The sequence below is a fragment of the Myxocyprinus asiaticus genome, chromosome 5 (assembly GCF_019703515.2).
Source record: "Myxocyprinus asiaticus isolate MX2 ecotype Aquarium Trade chromosome 5, UBuf_Myxa_2, whole genome shotgun sequence".
Lineage (NCBI taxonomy): Eukaryota > Metazoa > Chordata > Actinopteri > Cypriniformes > Catostomidae > Myxocyprinus > Myxocyprinus asiaticus.
This window is the reverse complement of record NC_059348.1, coordinates 53,177,331-53,191,103: the sequence shown is the minus strand read 5'-3', so window position 1 is coordinate 53,191,103 and position 13,773 is coordinate 53,177,331. Positions and strand designations below refer to the sequence as shown.

Sequence of the window (13,773 nt, the reverse complement as noted above, 5' to 3'; positions counted from 1 at the left end):
CAGACATGGAGCATGAATGTCCGGATCCAGACACCATGCTCCCGACATGAAACAAGACGGACCGAAGAGCGCACGGCAGGGAATACAATAGAAACCATGCGCTCACACAAAGACAGACATGGGACGATAATGCCACGGCCCTGTCAGACAAAAACCTAGACTGACAGAGTGACAGGACCGTGACAGACTTAATACAATGAAAATGAAAAAGAAAAACTCACACTGAATTCTTCAAAAACCAACAAGTAATTCTGACAATAAATTAAAATGTTATTGAAAACTAACGGCAGGCGTATTTTACTGTTTGTCTGCATCGGATCCATTCACGAGCTTTCTGAAGTCAGAACTATTCACAGGTGACTGCGTGATTGAGATGACCAATGAAAACGTTCTTGAGGCTTTAGTTACGACTTCAGGGCATGATTTGCACTTAAGTGGTTTGGGAAAAAATCACACTTGCAATCTCAAAGACATTGTTTATATCTCTTATGAAACTCCAGAGGAGACATGTTTGAGATTTCTGGGGTCTTTTTTTCAGGAAAAATCTCCATTTCATCTCATTTCTGTCTAAGAAAAACAATTGAGCTATTTAAGAAATGTTTTCTTTTCTCTGGGACAGAACACTCTTTGCCTGTCAATCGTAAATAAAGAGAAACTCCATATTTTTACATGCATTTCAATTACGAGTTAGTTTGTTCAAGAAAAAGGTGATGTGCAATGTTTATTTAACACTTCCTCAGCTAACGTCCTTCTTCAAATATTCGATTACCCATTGTTATATATACGGTACTTGGACAGACAGGTGAAAACTGTTTTCGATTATAACAGCGCATGTTAGCATATTGTATCATTCTCATCTCATCATTTTCATTGTATTATTTTTCCACTCATTTCATCTGTCCATTGGTCAGCGCATACACGGAAGCCACAATGCTGTTTTCTCGCCAGTCCACCCTGGATGATTTGGACGACATGCCTCAGAATATTCCCAAAACCAGTGAACGAGCTCGGCCCAAACTGCGCAAAATGTACAATCTGGACATGTCCACCTCCTCGGTGGACAGCGACATCTCCAGGTGCTGAGCTCATAAACACACCTTCATTCCATTCATCCTCACCCACCACACCCCTATCAGAATTCGTTCTTTTTAATTTTTCGTTTCAAACTGTCGTATGTAAGTGAAGAATGTTTCACCACATTAGGGTTAAGTTCTGAAGTTTTGTCAGAATACGTGTGACAGTCACTCAACTATCCTTTAGTAGACCGTTTCTATCTCTCTGATTTGATTGGTTTATGTCTTGTATGTCAATGATGGTCATACTATTGTTCAATATTTTGTCATTTAAAACATGTATTATGTTGTAATCCCTACAATATGGACCAGCTTACTTTTATTTACTCTCCTAGGCCAATATTTACTCAAATTCAACATATAATTTTGCTGCATTTTGGACCAATTTTAAACAGAATTTGGGCTGCAAATGGTATATTGAAGTTCCACATGTCACAAAAATAGTTGCCAAGCTGATGGAATAATTAGCAAAGTTTTTGATATCACAATTTGCTGCTGACCTGATGGTTAAACAGGCTTTAGATCAACATTTTACACTAAGAGAAAAGCTAGCCATTCTTAACATCACAGTTTGTCATTCTAATTATTTCTAATTATGGTTTACAGACTGCACAGCAATACATGGTATCATTTTCCATTGATAGAAGAATCTGAATTTGCAACAATATCCTACTGTCCAAGTTTTTATGACATTATTGACACTAGAAACTTGGATAACGATTCTTTGTCTGTATATGAAGCTGTACAGTTTGCAAAAATTAGCTACATTTGGACTAAAGAAGTTTTCAAAGATGGTATACAAATCATACGTTTATCCTAAGTCCTCATCAACTCACTTCTATGCCTGTATGTGTTGTTCTGTGGTTTTGTTTCCAGTGAGGCCACACAATGTGTCACGCTGTTCCCACTGCAAGGAACCAAAGACACAATAGATGAGGTTGAGGACGAGCAAGATCAGAATAAGGTGGACAAACTGGAAGTGAAGGATGAAGGGAAAGATTTGAAATGCCAGCCTAGTGAAGATAAACCTGAAGATGAAGTTAGAGAGGAAGTGACTCAGAAAGTATCTGAGGAAATGACAGAGATAGTGACTCAGGAAGTGACAGAGGGTGGTCTATGGGTTCCAGTAGAGCTAGAGGAAGTAGATAAAGATGTTCAGGTCTCTCAATGGGAGTGTGAGGAAGAGCAGTTTGCTATTGAATATGAGGAGGTTGAACCTCCTCTCCAACGGGACGATGGCGAGTCGTCGGGACAGGAGAACGAGCAAACAGATCCGGCAAGTGGGCAACTTTTTACACCAGATACAGACTTCCCCAACATATCAGATGCAGACGTGCCACCCAGCTACAGCAAGGCCGTGAGCTTCGACCAGCTGTCTGTGTGCTCAGCCGAAAGCGACAGTGACAAACGGCTGATGGTGATGACCCCTGACAGCAGATCTGACCTGGATAACCCTCTGCTACCCTCTATGACCAAGGAGCTGACCGCCAGCGAACTGCTACTTAACAAGTAAGTAGTGCAACACATGTACGACATGTAACAAATCCAAAATAATTACAAATAACAGTCTCTTTGCTTTTGTTCTAAAGCTTCTTTTTGTGTGTCAGGTGATGTTTCTTTGGTACTAATTTTCATGTGCCACCAGGAACGGAGGTGAAACATAAAGCCAGCACCTAGCAACAGACTGTTAAAAACTTGTTACAATTACAATCTGTTGTTATTACTGGTAGCACTATAGATTAATTTACATGTGTTTGATTTGTCATTGCTGTTTCATTGCTCAACGGACATGCCCTGGATTGGTTAGAAAACTCAATCACTGCAAAAACACACTGTATATAGAATCCTTTGAAGCAAAAAGTATAAACAGGACTTAAATTAAACACTGTAATTGTCAGTTTTCACGATTAATTGCAACAGCCATCTCTATGCAGCCATGATTTGAGATCTACAAAACTTCACATTGAGTGGCTACAGGAAGTAATTAGGGACGAGGCTCCTCTTTTAATTGTTAGTTTTCTTCTTCTTATTATTATTATTATTCTCTTGGCTGGGAGTCTATGGCAGCCCATAGCACCCTTTGAAGTAAATCTGTGAAATTTGGCACACAAATACAGGCCAGTAAATCACTCATGGCAAGTTTGGGGTCTCCAACTCAAACTCTCTAGCACCACCAACAGTTAAATTTTGCACATATGTTTCGGCCTATAACTATGTAAGTTTGCATCATTAAAAGCTCCACCCACTAGATTTCCCGCCATTTCAAATTTTCTGAAAACGTACTTTTCCGAACTCATCCTAGGCCATACGTCCTATTTGCACAAAATTTGGCATGTATCATCTAGGGACACTCCTGACCAAAAGTCATCAAAATCTTTTTGATAGGCCAAACTGTTCTCGTATAACGCTTAAATTCGATGGTGAGCATGCCATAGAGTTCGTGATGCTAAATCTTAGTAATGCTTTGGAGTAGTGAAACAAAACTTGGTATATGTCACAGTAAGCATGACCTGATGGTACATGCACAGTGCCACCTACTGGTCAAGAGATATGAAAAATGTATATTTTTGCTTATAACTTCGAAGCAAACTATAACTGAATAGTTTTGCCTAATGTCATGATACTGAAGACTGGTCTCTTTGATTTCTTGGGGTGTACAGAGTTGAATGATACCCAATGTCCTAGGTCAGTCACATTGGGCATCGGCCATTTTGAATTTTGTCAAAAATTGCTGTATTTTACAAACTTATTGGCATATCGTTACGAAACTTGGTATGCATTATCGGCACAATATCCTGAGGATACCTACGAAGTTTGGGGCCAGTGCCACCTTGTGGTCAAAAAATATAATGATATGTTTAAAAATGGTGTGGTTGGCCTCATAATTGCTGCTTGCAGCTATATTTTAATCTATATTTTGATTTTATCATTCCCATTGTTCTTCAGAATGTTCTATGATGAGGAACTGGATAATTCTGAGCAATTTTATAAGTCCCAGCCGCTGAGTCTGCAGCTCTGCTATGCTTTCTATAACTTGCTGGTGGCACACTCTGAGATGGTCTGTTACCTGGTGATCATTCTCAATCACATGATCTCTGCATCCATGGCAACACTTGTGTTGCCCATCCTCATCTTCCTGTGGGCGATGCTGTCAGTTCCTCGACCCAGCAAACGGTTCTGGATGACTGCCATTGTCTACACAGAGGTAAGGGTTGTTTTTGTAAATGCCTTAAAATGTTCGACAACTGATGTTTAAATCAAATGGGGTCTGGTTCTAGAAGTAAAAATCACATTTATTTTCTCTGTATGGGAATTGATTTTTAACGATAACTAATAAAACTTTAAAGACAGACCTACCGTAAACTCTGAGCTTGTTAATAGATGGTTTTTCATGCTTTTTTTTAAGCCATCTGTCCATGTTATTTCCACTTTTTTTTTAAATCGTGTTTAACAGTGAAATTCCTGTTGAAGAACTACACTACCCATGATCTTGAAGAGAATCAGAGAATCATGGCATACAAAGCACACCAAAAGAGCTGTGCAGTAACCCCAAATTATCCCTAGGCCACCCCAAGCGCAAGAAAAGCAATGAATCGAATGGATTGAAAACAGCGACATGCAATGCAACAGTCAAAGATGTCTGTGTAGTGCATGTTTACATAGAAAAACAAGTAAAAAAACATTCCGTACCTATGCTCTAAACCTTCCAAATTGTTTTTATATATGCAACCTTTACACAAAAATATGATTTTATTCAAATGTATTAGTAAATATTAGTTTTTTTCTTTCCTCCAGGTCACGATCGTCATCAAATACTTCTTCCAGTTCAGTTTTTTTCCATTTAACCAAAATCTGGAGGTGAACAAAAAGAAACCGTATCACCCGCCCAACATCATCGGTGTGGAGAAGAAAGAAGGTTACGTGCACTATGACTTGGTCCAGCTGCTGGCACTGTTCTTTCATCGATCCATACTAAAGGTTTGTACTTTAATTTCTCACATAATTCCTTAAAGGAATAGTTCACCCAAAAAGGAAAATTCTGTCATCATTCACTCACCCTCATTTCCAAACCTGCATAACTTTCTTATGCAGAATGGTAGGGACTTACAGCCTCTTTTTTTTCCAAACAATGAAGGTGAATGGTAACCAGGGGTGTAAAGTAATTGAGTAAAAATACTTAAGTATTATACTTAAGTATTATTTTTGGGGGTTTGTACTTTGCTCGAGTGCAATTTAAACAGAATACTTGTACTTTTATTTTATTACATTTCCAAAGAAAAAAATAGTACTTTTTACTCCTTACAATTTTATTTAAACTTGAAAAGTACTCACTACATTTTTGCAGATAATTTGCTTTCGTCTTACTGGACTGATGCCGCCTTATCACTGCATCTGACAGATGACAGATTGACAAATGGCAGAGTGTCACATGTGGCTGCGTAGAGTTCTGACCATCTGCAGAGGTGGAATTTCGTATCTTATTTGAGCTTCGAATATGTTAAAATATTTGTGCGACTAGACCGTATGTGACCACCCGACTGAATGTGATGTATTCATTCAAATCTATGAGAATGAAGTGAGAAACACTGACGGTTTTTGTCCTAAACTTTATTCTAAATGCCTTCTACAAATTGGACAGTTATGAAAAGATCACTATGTAACACAATTTTCGTTCCTTGGTAGTAAGTGTTATTTACTAATTGCTTATGCCTCAAAAGTATAGAAAATGGCTATTATTCCACACAAACTTTGCTTTTGTGACCAGGACAGTGATATTTTGAAATTTACCTATTTCCAATGAGAAAACGGGCGAATTTGTGTCCTTTCTTTCACATAAAGTCAGAAAAAAACAACATATGAACTCAAATTAACATGTATTTATAATAAAGTAATACAAAAATGACTACAAAAGATTTAGAAGTGAGTAGTTTTTCAAGATTTACGATTATACTGTAAATCACTTTCACGAATCAGCCCCCAAATGTAGTCTCCCATCATGTTCTCCTTATACTGTCCTTGGTGGCGGCATTCAAAGTCCAGTATATCCTGATGGAAGCGCTCGCCTTGCTCCTCCGAGTATGCTCCCATGTTCACCTTGAATTTATCAAGATGAGCATCAAGGATATGGACTTTGAGGGACATCCTACATCCCATTGTGCTGTAGTTTTTCACCAAAGTCTCAATCAGCTCCACATAGTTTTCGGCCTTGTGATTACCCAGGAAGCCCCGAACCACTGTGACAAAGCTGTTCCAAGCCGCTTTCTCCTTACTAGTGAGCTTCTTGGGGAATTCATTGCACTCCAGGATCTTCTTTATCTGTGGTCCGACAAAGACACCGGCTTTGACCTTTGCCTCAGACAGCATAGGGAAGAAGTCTTGAAGGTACTTGAAGGCTGCCGACTCCTTATCTAGAGCTCTGACAAATTGTTTCATAAGGCCCAATTTGATGTGCAGTGGTGACATTAGCACCTTCCGGGGGTCCGCCAGTGGCTCCCACTTGACGTTGTTCCTCCCCACAGAAAACTCGGTCCACTGTGGCCAGTCCCACCTGTGGTAGTGCGCCTTGGTGTCCCTGCTGTCCCAAAGGCAAAGATAGCAGGGACACTTGGTAAAACCGCCTTGGAGACCCATCAGGAATGCCACCATTTTGAAGTCTCCTATGACCTTCCAGCCGTACTCATCATACTTCAAGGTGTCCAGCAAGGTCTTGATGCTATTGTAATCCTCTTTGAGGTGCACCGAGTGAGCCAGGGGAAGAGACGGATACTTGTTACCATTATGGAGCAGCACAGCTTTGAGGCTCCTGGATGAGCTGTCAATGAAGAGGCACCACTCATTCTGGTTACAGGCAATTCCGATTGCCTCGAACAGACTGGTCACATTGTGGCAGAAGCAGAGCCCATCTTGATGGGTGAAGAAGCTGGAAAAAGGTTGGTGACGCAAATCAAGTCGTTGAGGTCTTTTTGGTTGGGGTAGTCTGGGTTTCTCTCAGTGCAATGAGTGTGTGCTCCCTACTTTTTTATCCGAATATTGGTTATTAAAGATGTATAAATCTAATTCAAGTCTTTATTATCTCCAGAAGAACATGGTCTGTGCATGCGCTCTCTGTGGGTAAAAAAAGAAAGAGAATTTGTCCCGCATAAGGTGACATTTAGTCCAAACACAATCACACAGTGTAGAGAGAGGGGCTTATTTACTGATTTTAGATGGTCAGTTGTATATTTGAAATATTTTTATAAATTATTAGTTAAATAAATTGAGCATATACAGTATTTAATATTAAGGATACATTTATTGAAAAGACATTATTTTATATACTACTACTGTATACTATGCTTATTATGATATCTATGCTGATCAAACCAAAAACTGGATCGATTATTTTTGCGTGAAAAACAGTTTCTGATCAAAACGAGCCGAAATGAAAAACTTTTTGTTTTTAATCTGTTCCAAAGTCTTGTTCAGAATTATAAATGGCTGCCTCACTGACTTTAACAGTCCTGCACCAGCAAATGCCAAGATATAGCAGGATACATGATTCACCAGACATTATGGGATACAAACAAAACCACTGAAGTGTTGAAAGCTTTGAAAACCATAAAATGGATTTTAAAATCAATTCCTAATGTTCGAGGTAGCCAGTGAACCAATTCCAGAGTTCAGTTGCTCTCCTTTTAAGGTGCCAGGTCTTGATTGGGCAGATTTTTGTACAGACAGTGTTTTGTGGTATTACAGGGTACCCTATTGAAAAGTTTATCGTCATGCTGAAGCTTTTTAGTGGGGTTTGACTCTGAGATAATAAAAGTCACTTGCAAAGACATAATGAATATGTGATTTAAAATATAACTGAATTGGAGTTGATAACAACACAACTCAACATCTGACATTTATGTTGCAATTTCTCTTACCATGAACAAAGAGTTTCTGGGTTGTTTTATAATATTATAAAAATAAGATAGGAAATAGAGCTTGTTAAATATTGTTGTCCTTTTCCATTGTTAAGGAATTTCACTTTATATTTTATAAAGGGCTGTTGATTTTATGCATTAATTTGGTGCGATAAATTGTAGAAATCCTATAAACACAATTAAACATGTCCCCTGACCCATAAGTCAATTCTGTAATACAGTAATACATAATTTCCTACCATCTGAGCAATTCAAGCTTGATGTACATGTGTTTTTACGAACCACGTCAGCAGGGGGCATCACAAGCATCACAGCCGCAGAATGAGAGCTGGTCACTCAAGATGCGTTCTTGACAGCTGGAAGATGCACAGCAGAATGCAGAGGTAGCACAATTTCTCAAAAAGTAGTCTCAAACTACTTTTAACTTGACTCAGTACCCTAAAAATGTGCCATTTATGAGGCTGAAAATGTGTGACACATATGTACATAAATTGACAATTAAAAATGGCACAGATGAAATGTAAAAACGTGCTGTGAGAACAGGACAGATGGACGAACCCAACTGCAAAATCAATTGCTGTCGACTGTCAGCTTATGTTCAATGATATGGGAATAAAACCAAAAATATACTGAGTTCTAAAGCCCCTTTTAAAATTGTCTAGTCATTGCTTTTCTCATATGCCACAATACACCGATCAGCCACAACATTAAAACCACCTGCCTAATATCGTGTAGGTCCCCCTCGTGCCGCCAAAATAGCTCTGACCCGTCAAAGCATGGACTCCACAAGACCTCTGAAAGTGTCCTGTGGTATCTGGCATCAAGACGTTAGCAGCAGATCCTTTAAGTCCTGTAAGCTGCGAGGTGGGGCCTCCATGAATCGGACTTGTTGGTCCAGCACATCCAATAGATGCTCAATCGGATTGAGATCTTGGGAATTTGGAGGCCAAGTCAACACCTTGAACTCTTTGTCATGTTCCTCAAACTATTCCTGAACAATTTTTGCAGTGTGGCAGGGTTCATTATCCTGCTGAAAGAGGTCACTGCCATCAGGGAATACCGTAGCCATGAAGGGGTGTACGTGGTCTGCAGCAATATTTAGGTAGGTGGTACGTGTCATGGTGCATCCTGCTGCCATCTCTTCCCCAGTTAAACAACGTATACGCACCCGGCCGTCCATATGATCTAAAAGAAAACGTGATTCATCAGACCTGGCCACCTTCTTCCATTGCTCCATGGTCCATTTCTGATGCTCAAGTGCCCATTGTAGGCAATTTCAGCAGTGGACAGGGGTCAGCATGGGCACTCAGACCGGTCTGTGGCTACGCAGCCCCATACGCAGCAAGCTGCGATGCACTGTGTGTTCTGACACCTTTCTATCATGGCCAGCATTAAGTTTTTCAGCAATTTGTGCTACAGTAGCTCTTCTGTGGGATCGGACCAGACGGGCTGGCCTTTGCTCCCCACGTGCATCAATGAGACTTGGGCGCCCATGACCCTGTCGCCGGTTCACCGGTTGTCCTTCCTTGGACCACTTTTGGTAGGTACTAGCCACTGGGAACACCCCAGAAGACCTGCCGTTTTGGAGATGCTCTGACCCAGTTGCCTAGCCATCACAGTTTGGCCCTTGTCAAAGTCACTCAGATCCTTATGCTTGCCCATTTTTCCTGCTTCCAACACATGAAATTCAAGAACTGACTGTTCACTTGCTGTCTAATATATCCCACCCCTTGACAGGTGTCATTGTAACGAGATAATAAATGTTATTCACTTCACCTGTCAGTTGTTTTAATGTTGTGGCTGGTCAGTGTAATACAGTATGTTTAAATCTGTATATATATATATATATATACACACATATATGTGTGTGTGTGTGTGTGTGTGTGTGTGTGTGTCTGTGTATACAGTGATGTATACCTGATTTCTTCTATTTTTGTGTATTTGTCATCCTAAACTGTTTTAGATCTTCAAACGAGATATAACATAAAACAAAGGTAACCTGAGTAAACTCAAAATGCTCAATATTTTATGCACAATATGCACAATAAACTCAATATTTTTTTATTGAAGCAAATGTTATCCAACACCTATATCACCCATGTTGAAAAACTAACTGCTCCCTTAGCTGGTTGTGCCACCTTTAGCAGAAACAACTGCAACCAAACGCTTCCGATAACTGGAGATCAGTCTTTCACAACGCTGTGGTGGAATTTTGGCCCACTCTTCTTTGCAGAAATACTTTAGTTTAGCCACATTGGAGGGTTTTCGAGCATGAACTGCCCATTTAAGGTCCTGCCACAGCATCTCAATTGGGTTCAAGTTAGGAATTTGACTAGGCCACTCCAAAACTGCAAAAGAATTTAGCTTCTTTTGAGCCATTCAGAGGTGGACTAACTCCTATGCTTTGGATCATTCTCTTGCTGCATAATCCAGATGCGCTTGAGCTTCAACTCACGGACTGATGACCGGACATTCTCCTTTAGGATTTTCTGGTAGAGCAGAATTCACGTTTCCCTCAATTATTGCAAGTCACCCTGAAGCAGCAAAGCATCCCCACCCCATCACACTACCACCTCCATGCTTGGCCGTAGGTATAATGTTCTTTTTGTGGAATTCCGTGTTTGATTTACACCAGATGTAACGGGATCCCTGTCTTCCAAACAGTTCCACTTTCGACTCATCAGTCCACAGAACATTCTCCCATAAGGTTTGAGGATCATCAAGGTGTGTTTTGGCAAGCTTATGTTCTTCTGGGTTAGCAGTGGTTTTCGCCTCGCCACTCTTCCATGGATGGCATTTTTGGCCAGTGTCTTTCTGATAGTGGAGTCATGAACAGTGACCTTTATTGATGTGAGAGAGGCCTGCAGTTCCTTGTATGTTATTCTTGGCGTTTTTGTGACTTCCTGAATGAGTCACCGCTGTGCTCTTGGAGCAATTTTGGAAGGTCGGCCACTTCTGGGAAGGTTCACTACTGTGCCAAGTTTTCTCCATTTGGAGATAATGGCTCTCACTGTGGTTCTTTGGAGTCACAGAGCCTTTGAAATAGTTCTGTAACCCTTCCCAGACTGATGTATTTCAATCACTTTTTTCCTCATAATTTCTGGAATTTCGTTTGACCTTGGCATAGTGTGCTACTGGATGAGACCTTTTAGCCAACTTCATGCTGCAGAAAGTTATATTTAGGTATTGATTTGATTTAACAGGGCTGGCAGTAATCAGGCCTGAGTGTGTCTAGTTCAGCTGAACCCCATTATGAATGTTGTTTCATAGATTTGGGGATTTAGTTACTATGGGGGGAAAATACTTTTTCATACATGTCCAGTTTGTATTGGATAACTTTTTTGCTTTGATAAATAACATTATCATTTAAAAACTGTATTTTTTAATTATACATATTGAAAAACGATCCCTCAAATTTTGGACACACCTAAATTCAAGTTCCCCTAACACACTGCAACATGAAGCCCTTAAAGCCCAAGAGTTGAAGCCTAAAACCAGTCCCCTTTGTCAGCTGGCTCTGAAACTCACAAACCCACTAACAACTAACAAACACTGTTTCAGACCAGCACTGCTGAACAAAACCAAATCAGAATAAACCAAATCATAAAAGAAAGCAAAAAATTCATATTTGGACCATTGGGAAAACAAAAGTAAAAACCAAAGCCAATTGGAATGTTATTGGACCCTAAACAGAATGTATAATCTGGCAGAATATCTCTACATGGTAAGAGATCCAAAACAGAGATGGAGCCTCACCAAATACAGACTCAGTGATCACAGTCTGGCCATAGAAAAAGGCAGACACAGACAAACATGGCTTCCAAAGGAAGAACGAGTCTGTGCTCACTGTGACACTGGTGAGGTCGAGACAGAGACACACTTTCTCCTTCACTGTGACAAATGTACAGAGGTGAGAGAGAAACACTTTGACAAACTCTCAAACCTCATGCCACAGTTTTCCAGTTCAGTAGAAACAGATCAAATGCAGGTGTTACTGGGGGAGGACAATCATGCATCAGTTGCAGCAAAATTCAAAATTCATTCAGAAACCAATCACTGCCTTAATGTACTTCAGTCACAGTATTTTTATTTGCTTATGTCCATAATGTCTTGTTAAATGCTTATTTTATTTTATTTTATTTTATATTGTATAGTGTATATTGTTATTATAGTTTTTATTTTATTTTATATTGTATAGTGTATATTGTTATTATAGTTTTTATTTTATTTTATTCATTAACTGGCACCTTATTTTAATTCTATTGTTATTGTTATTTGTTACTGTTTTATTATTATTATCTGTCTTGTCATTATCTGTTTTGTGTATTAATGCTTTGGCAATATTGTATGTAAACACAATCATGCCAATAAAGTACTTTAAAACTGAAAACAAATTAAAATTGAGAGAGAGAGAGAGAGAGAGAGAGAGAGAGAGAGAGAGAGAGAGAGAGCATGTGTGTGTGTATATGTATATATACAGTTGCAATCAAAAATATTCAACCCCCCTGACCAGCAATACATTCTGGTGATGTGAATTAAAACACATCAACTAAAACCTCAGTAAACAGTCAAAGTAAGTTTTTAATACACATTTGAGTGATTTTGAGAACAAAGAGTTCAGTTAACCCAAATTTTAAAATAAAAAATAACTACATCCCTCCACAAATGTCATGTCAAAAATATTCAACCCTCAAAGTCAATCATTTGTGGAGCATCCTTTATAACAGCAAATAAATGTTTCAGGTAAGTGTTCTCAGGCTTCGGACACCTCTCTATTAGAATTTTTACACATTTCTTATGAGCAAAAGCTTCCAGCTCATTGACATTCTTTGGTTCCTGTGCTGCCACTGCTTCCTTGAAATCCCAACAAAGGTTTGCAAAGGGATTTTAATGATGGACTGAAAGGGCCATTCAAGGACATTCCACGACCTATCCCTGAACCAGATTTTGGACAACTTGGATGTATCCTTCATACCTAACATTTAGTATAAAGAGAAGATCGTTGAAATTATTTGAAAGTTTCGAAGCATGGTAGCTTGCAATTCGTCAGCGTTAGCAGGCAAGGTCAAGTTAGCTAAAATTACAGAGATCAATCCTTATGGCACTATATTTCACATGCTTTGCAGTTATATAATCTTACCTGTCCAATAAGAAGAACGCCAATTCAGAGTCGGTTTTGATCCCCAAAACCGAACGAAGGTCCCTCCAGGAATCAAATGCCCTGCCGATGTTCACTCTAGTTTTCTCTCGACCACGATCACGTTTCCGCTTAGCCAGACGGGATTCAGTAAATGTTTTTTTTTTTTTTTGGCATACTTGGAGTTTGTGTCGGAGTCGGTGTTGTGCTGGGAGCCGGAAGTTTGCTGGATTCCATCTCTAAGATAACGTTACCTAGTGTTGCAGTTTGTTGTCGCTGTTGAATAGCGGAAGAGAAGCACTGAGGCAAGGCTCTCGGGAGTGCGCATAAACGTCACATCCTTGGGATTTTCCCGGCAAAACCGACCCGCTCCCCTCGCATGAAAATCAGTCTACAGGCTTTAATAGGCAACCTAGGAAGTCCGGATAGGGCTCATTTTTTAAGTTGCGTTACAAGCCGTTCACACATTGGCAAAAACAAAGGTGAATATTACATGAAAAAAGTTACATATTGCACCTTTAAAGACGTTATGTTCACAGTTTTGTACGTTCGTCTTTTGGCCGATTTTCAAAAAATGTTTTGCTTTAAATCAAAGTTTGTAATGTTGTAATTCACCTCTGAGCTGGTTGGATTGGTACATGGCTCAAAACTCTTT

General features: G+C 39.6%; 1 protein-coding gene across 1 annotated transcript in view; it reads left to right on the top strand.

Annotated features, from left to right (window-relative positions):
* LOC127440425 (piezo-type mechanosensitive ion channel component 2-like) overlaps window positions 1-13,773 on the top strand; it is a 144,868-nt gene that overhangs the window by 112,504 nt on the left and 18,591 nt on the right. The window contains exons 40-43 of the mRNA XM_051696980.1: window positions 912-1,076; window positions 1,950-2,582; window positions 4,020-4,278; window positions 4,869-5,051. Coding sequence (XP_051552940.1) covers window positions 912-1,076; window positions 1,950-2,582; window positions 4,020-4,278; window positions 4,869-5,051 — 1,240 coding nt within the window. The remainder of the gene's footprint in view (window positions 1-911; window positions 1,077-1,949; window positions 2,583-4,019; window positions 4,279-4,868; window positions 5,052-13,773) is intronic.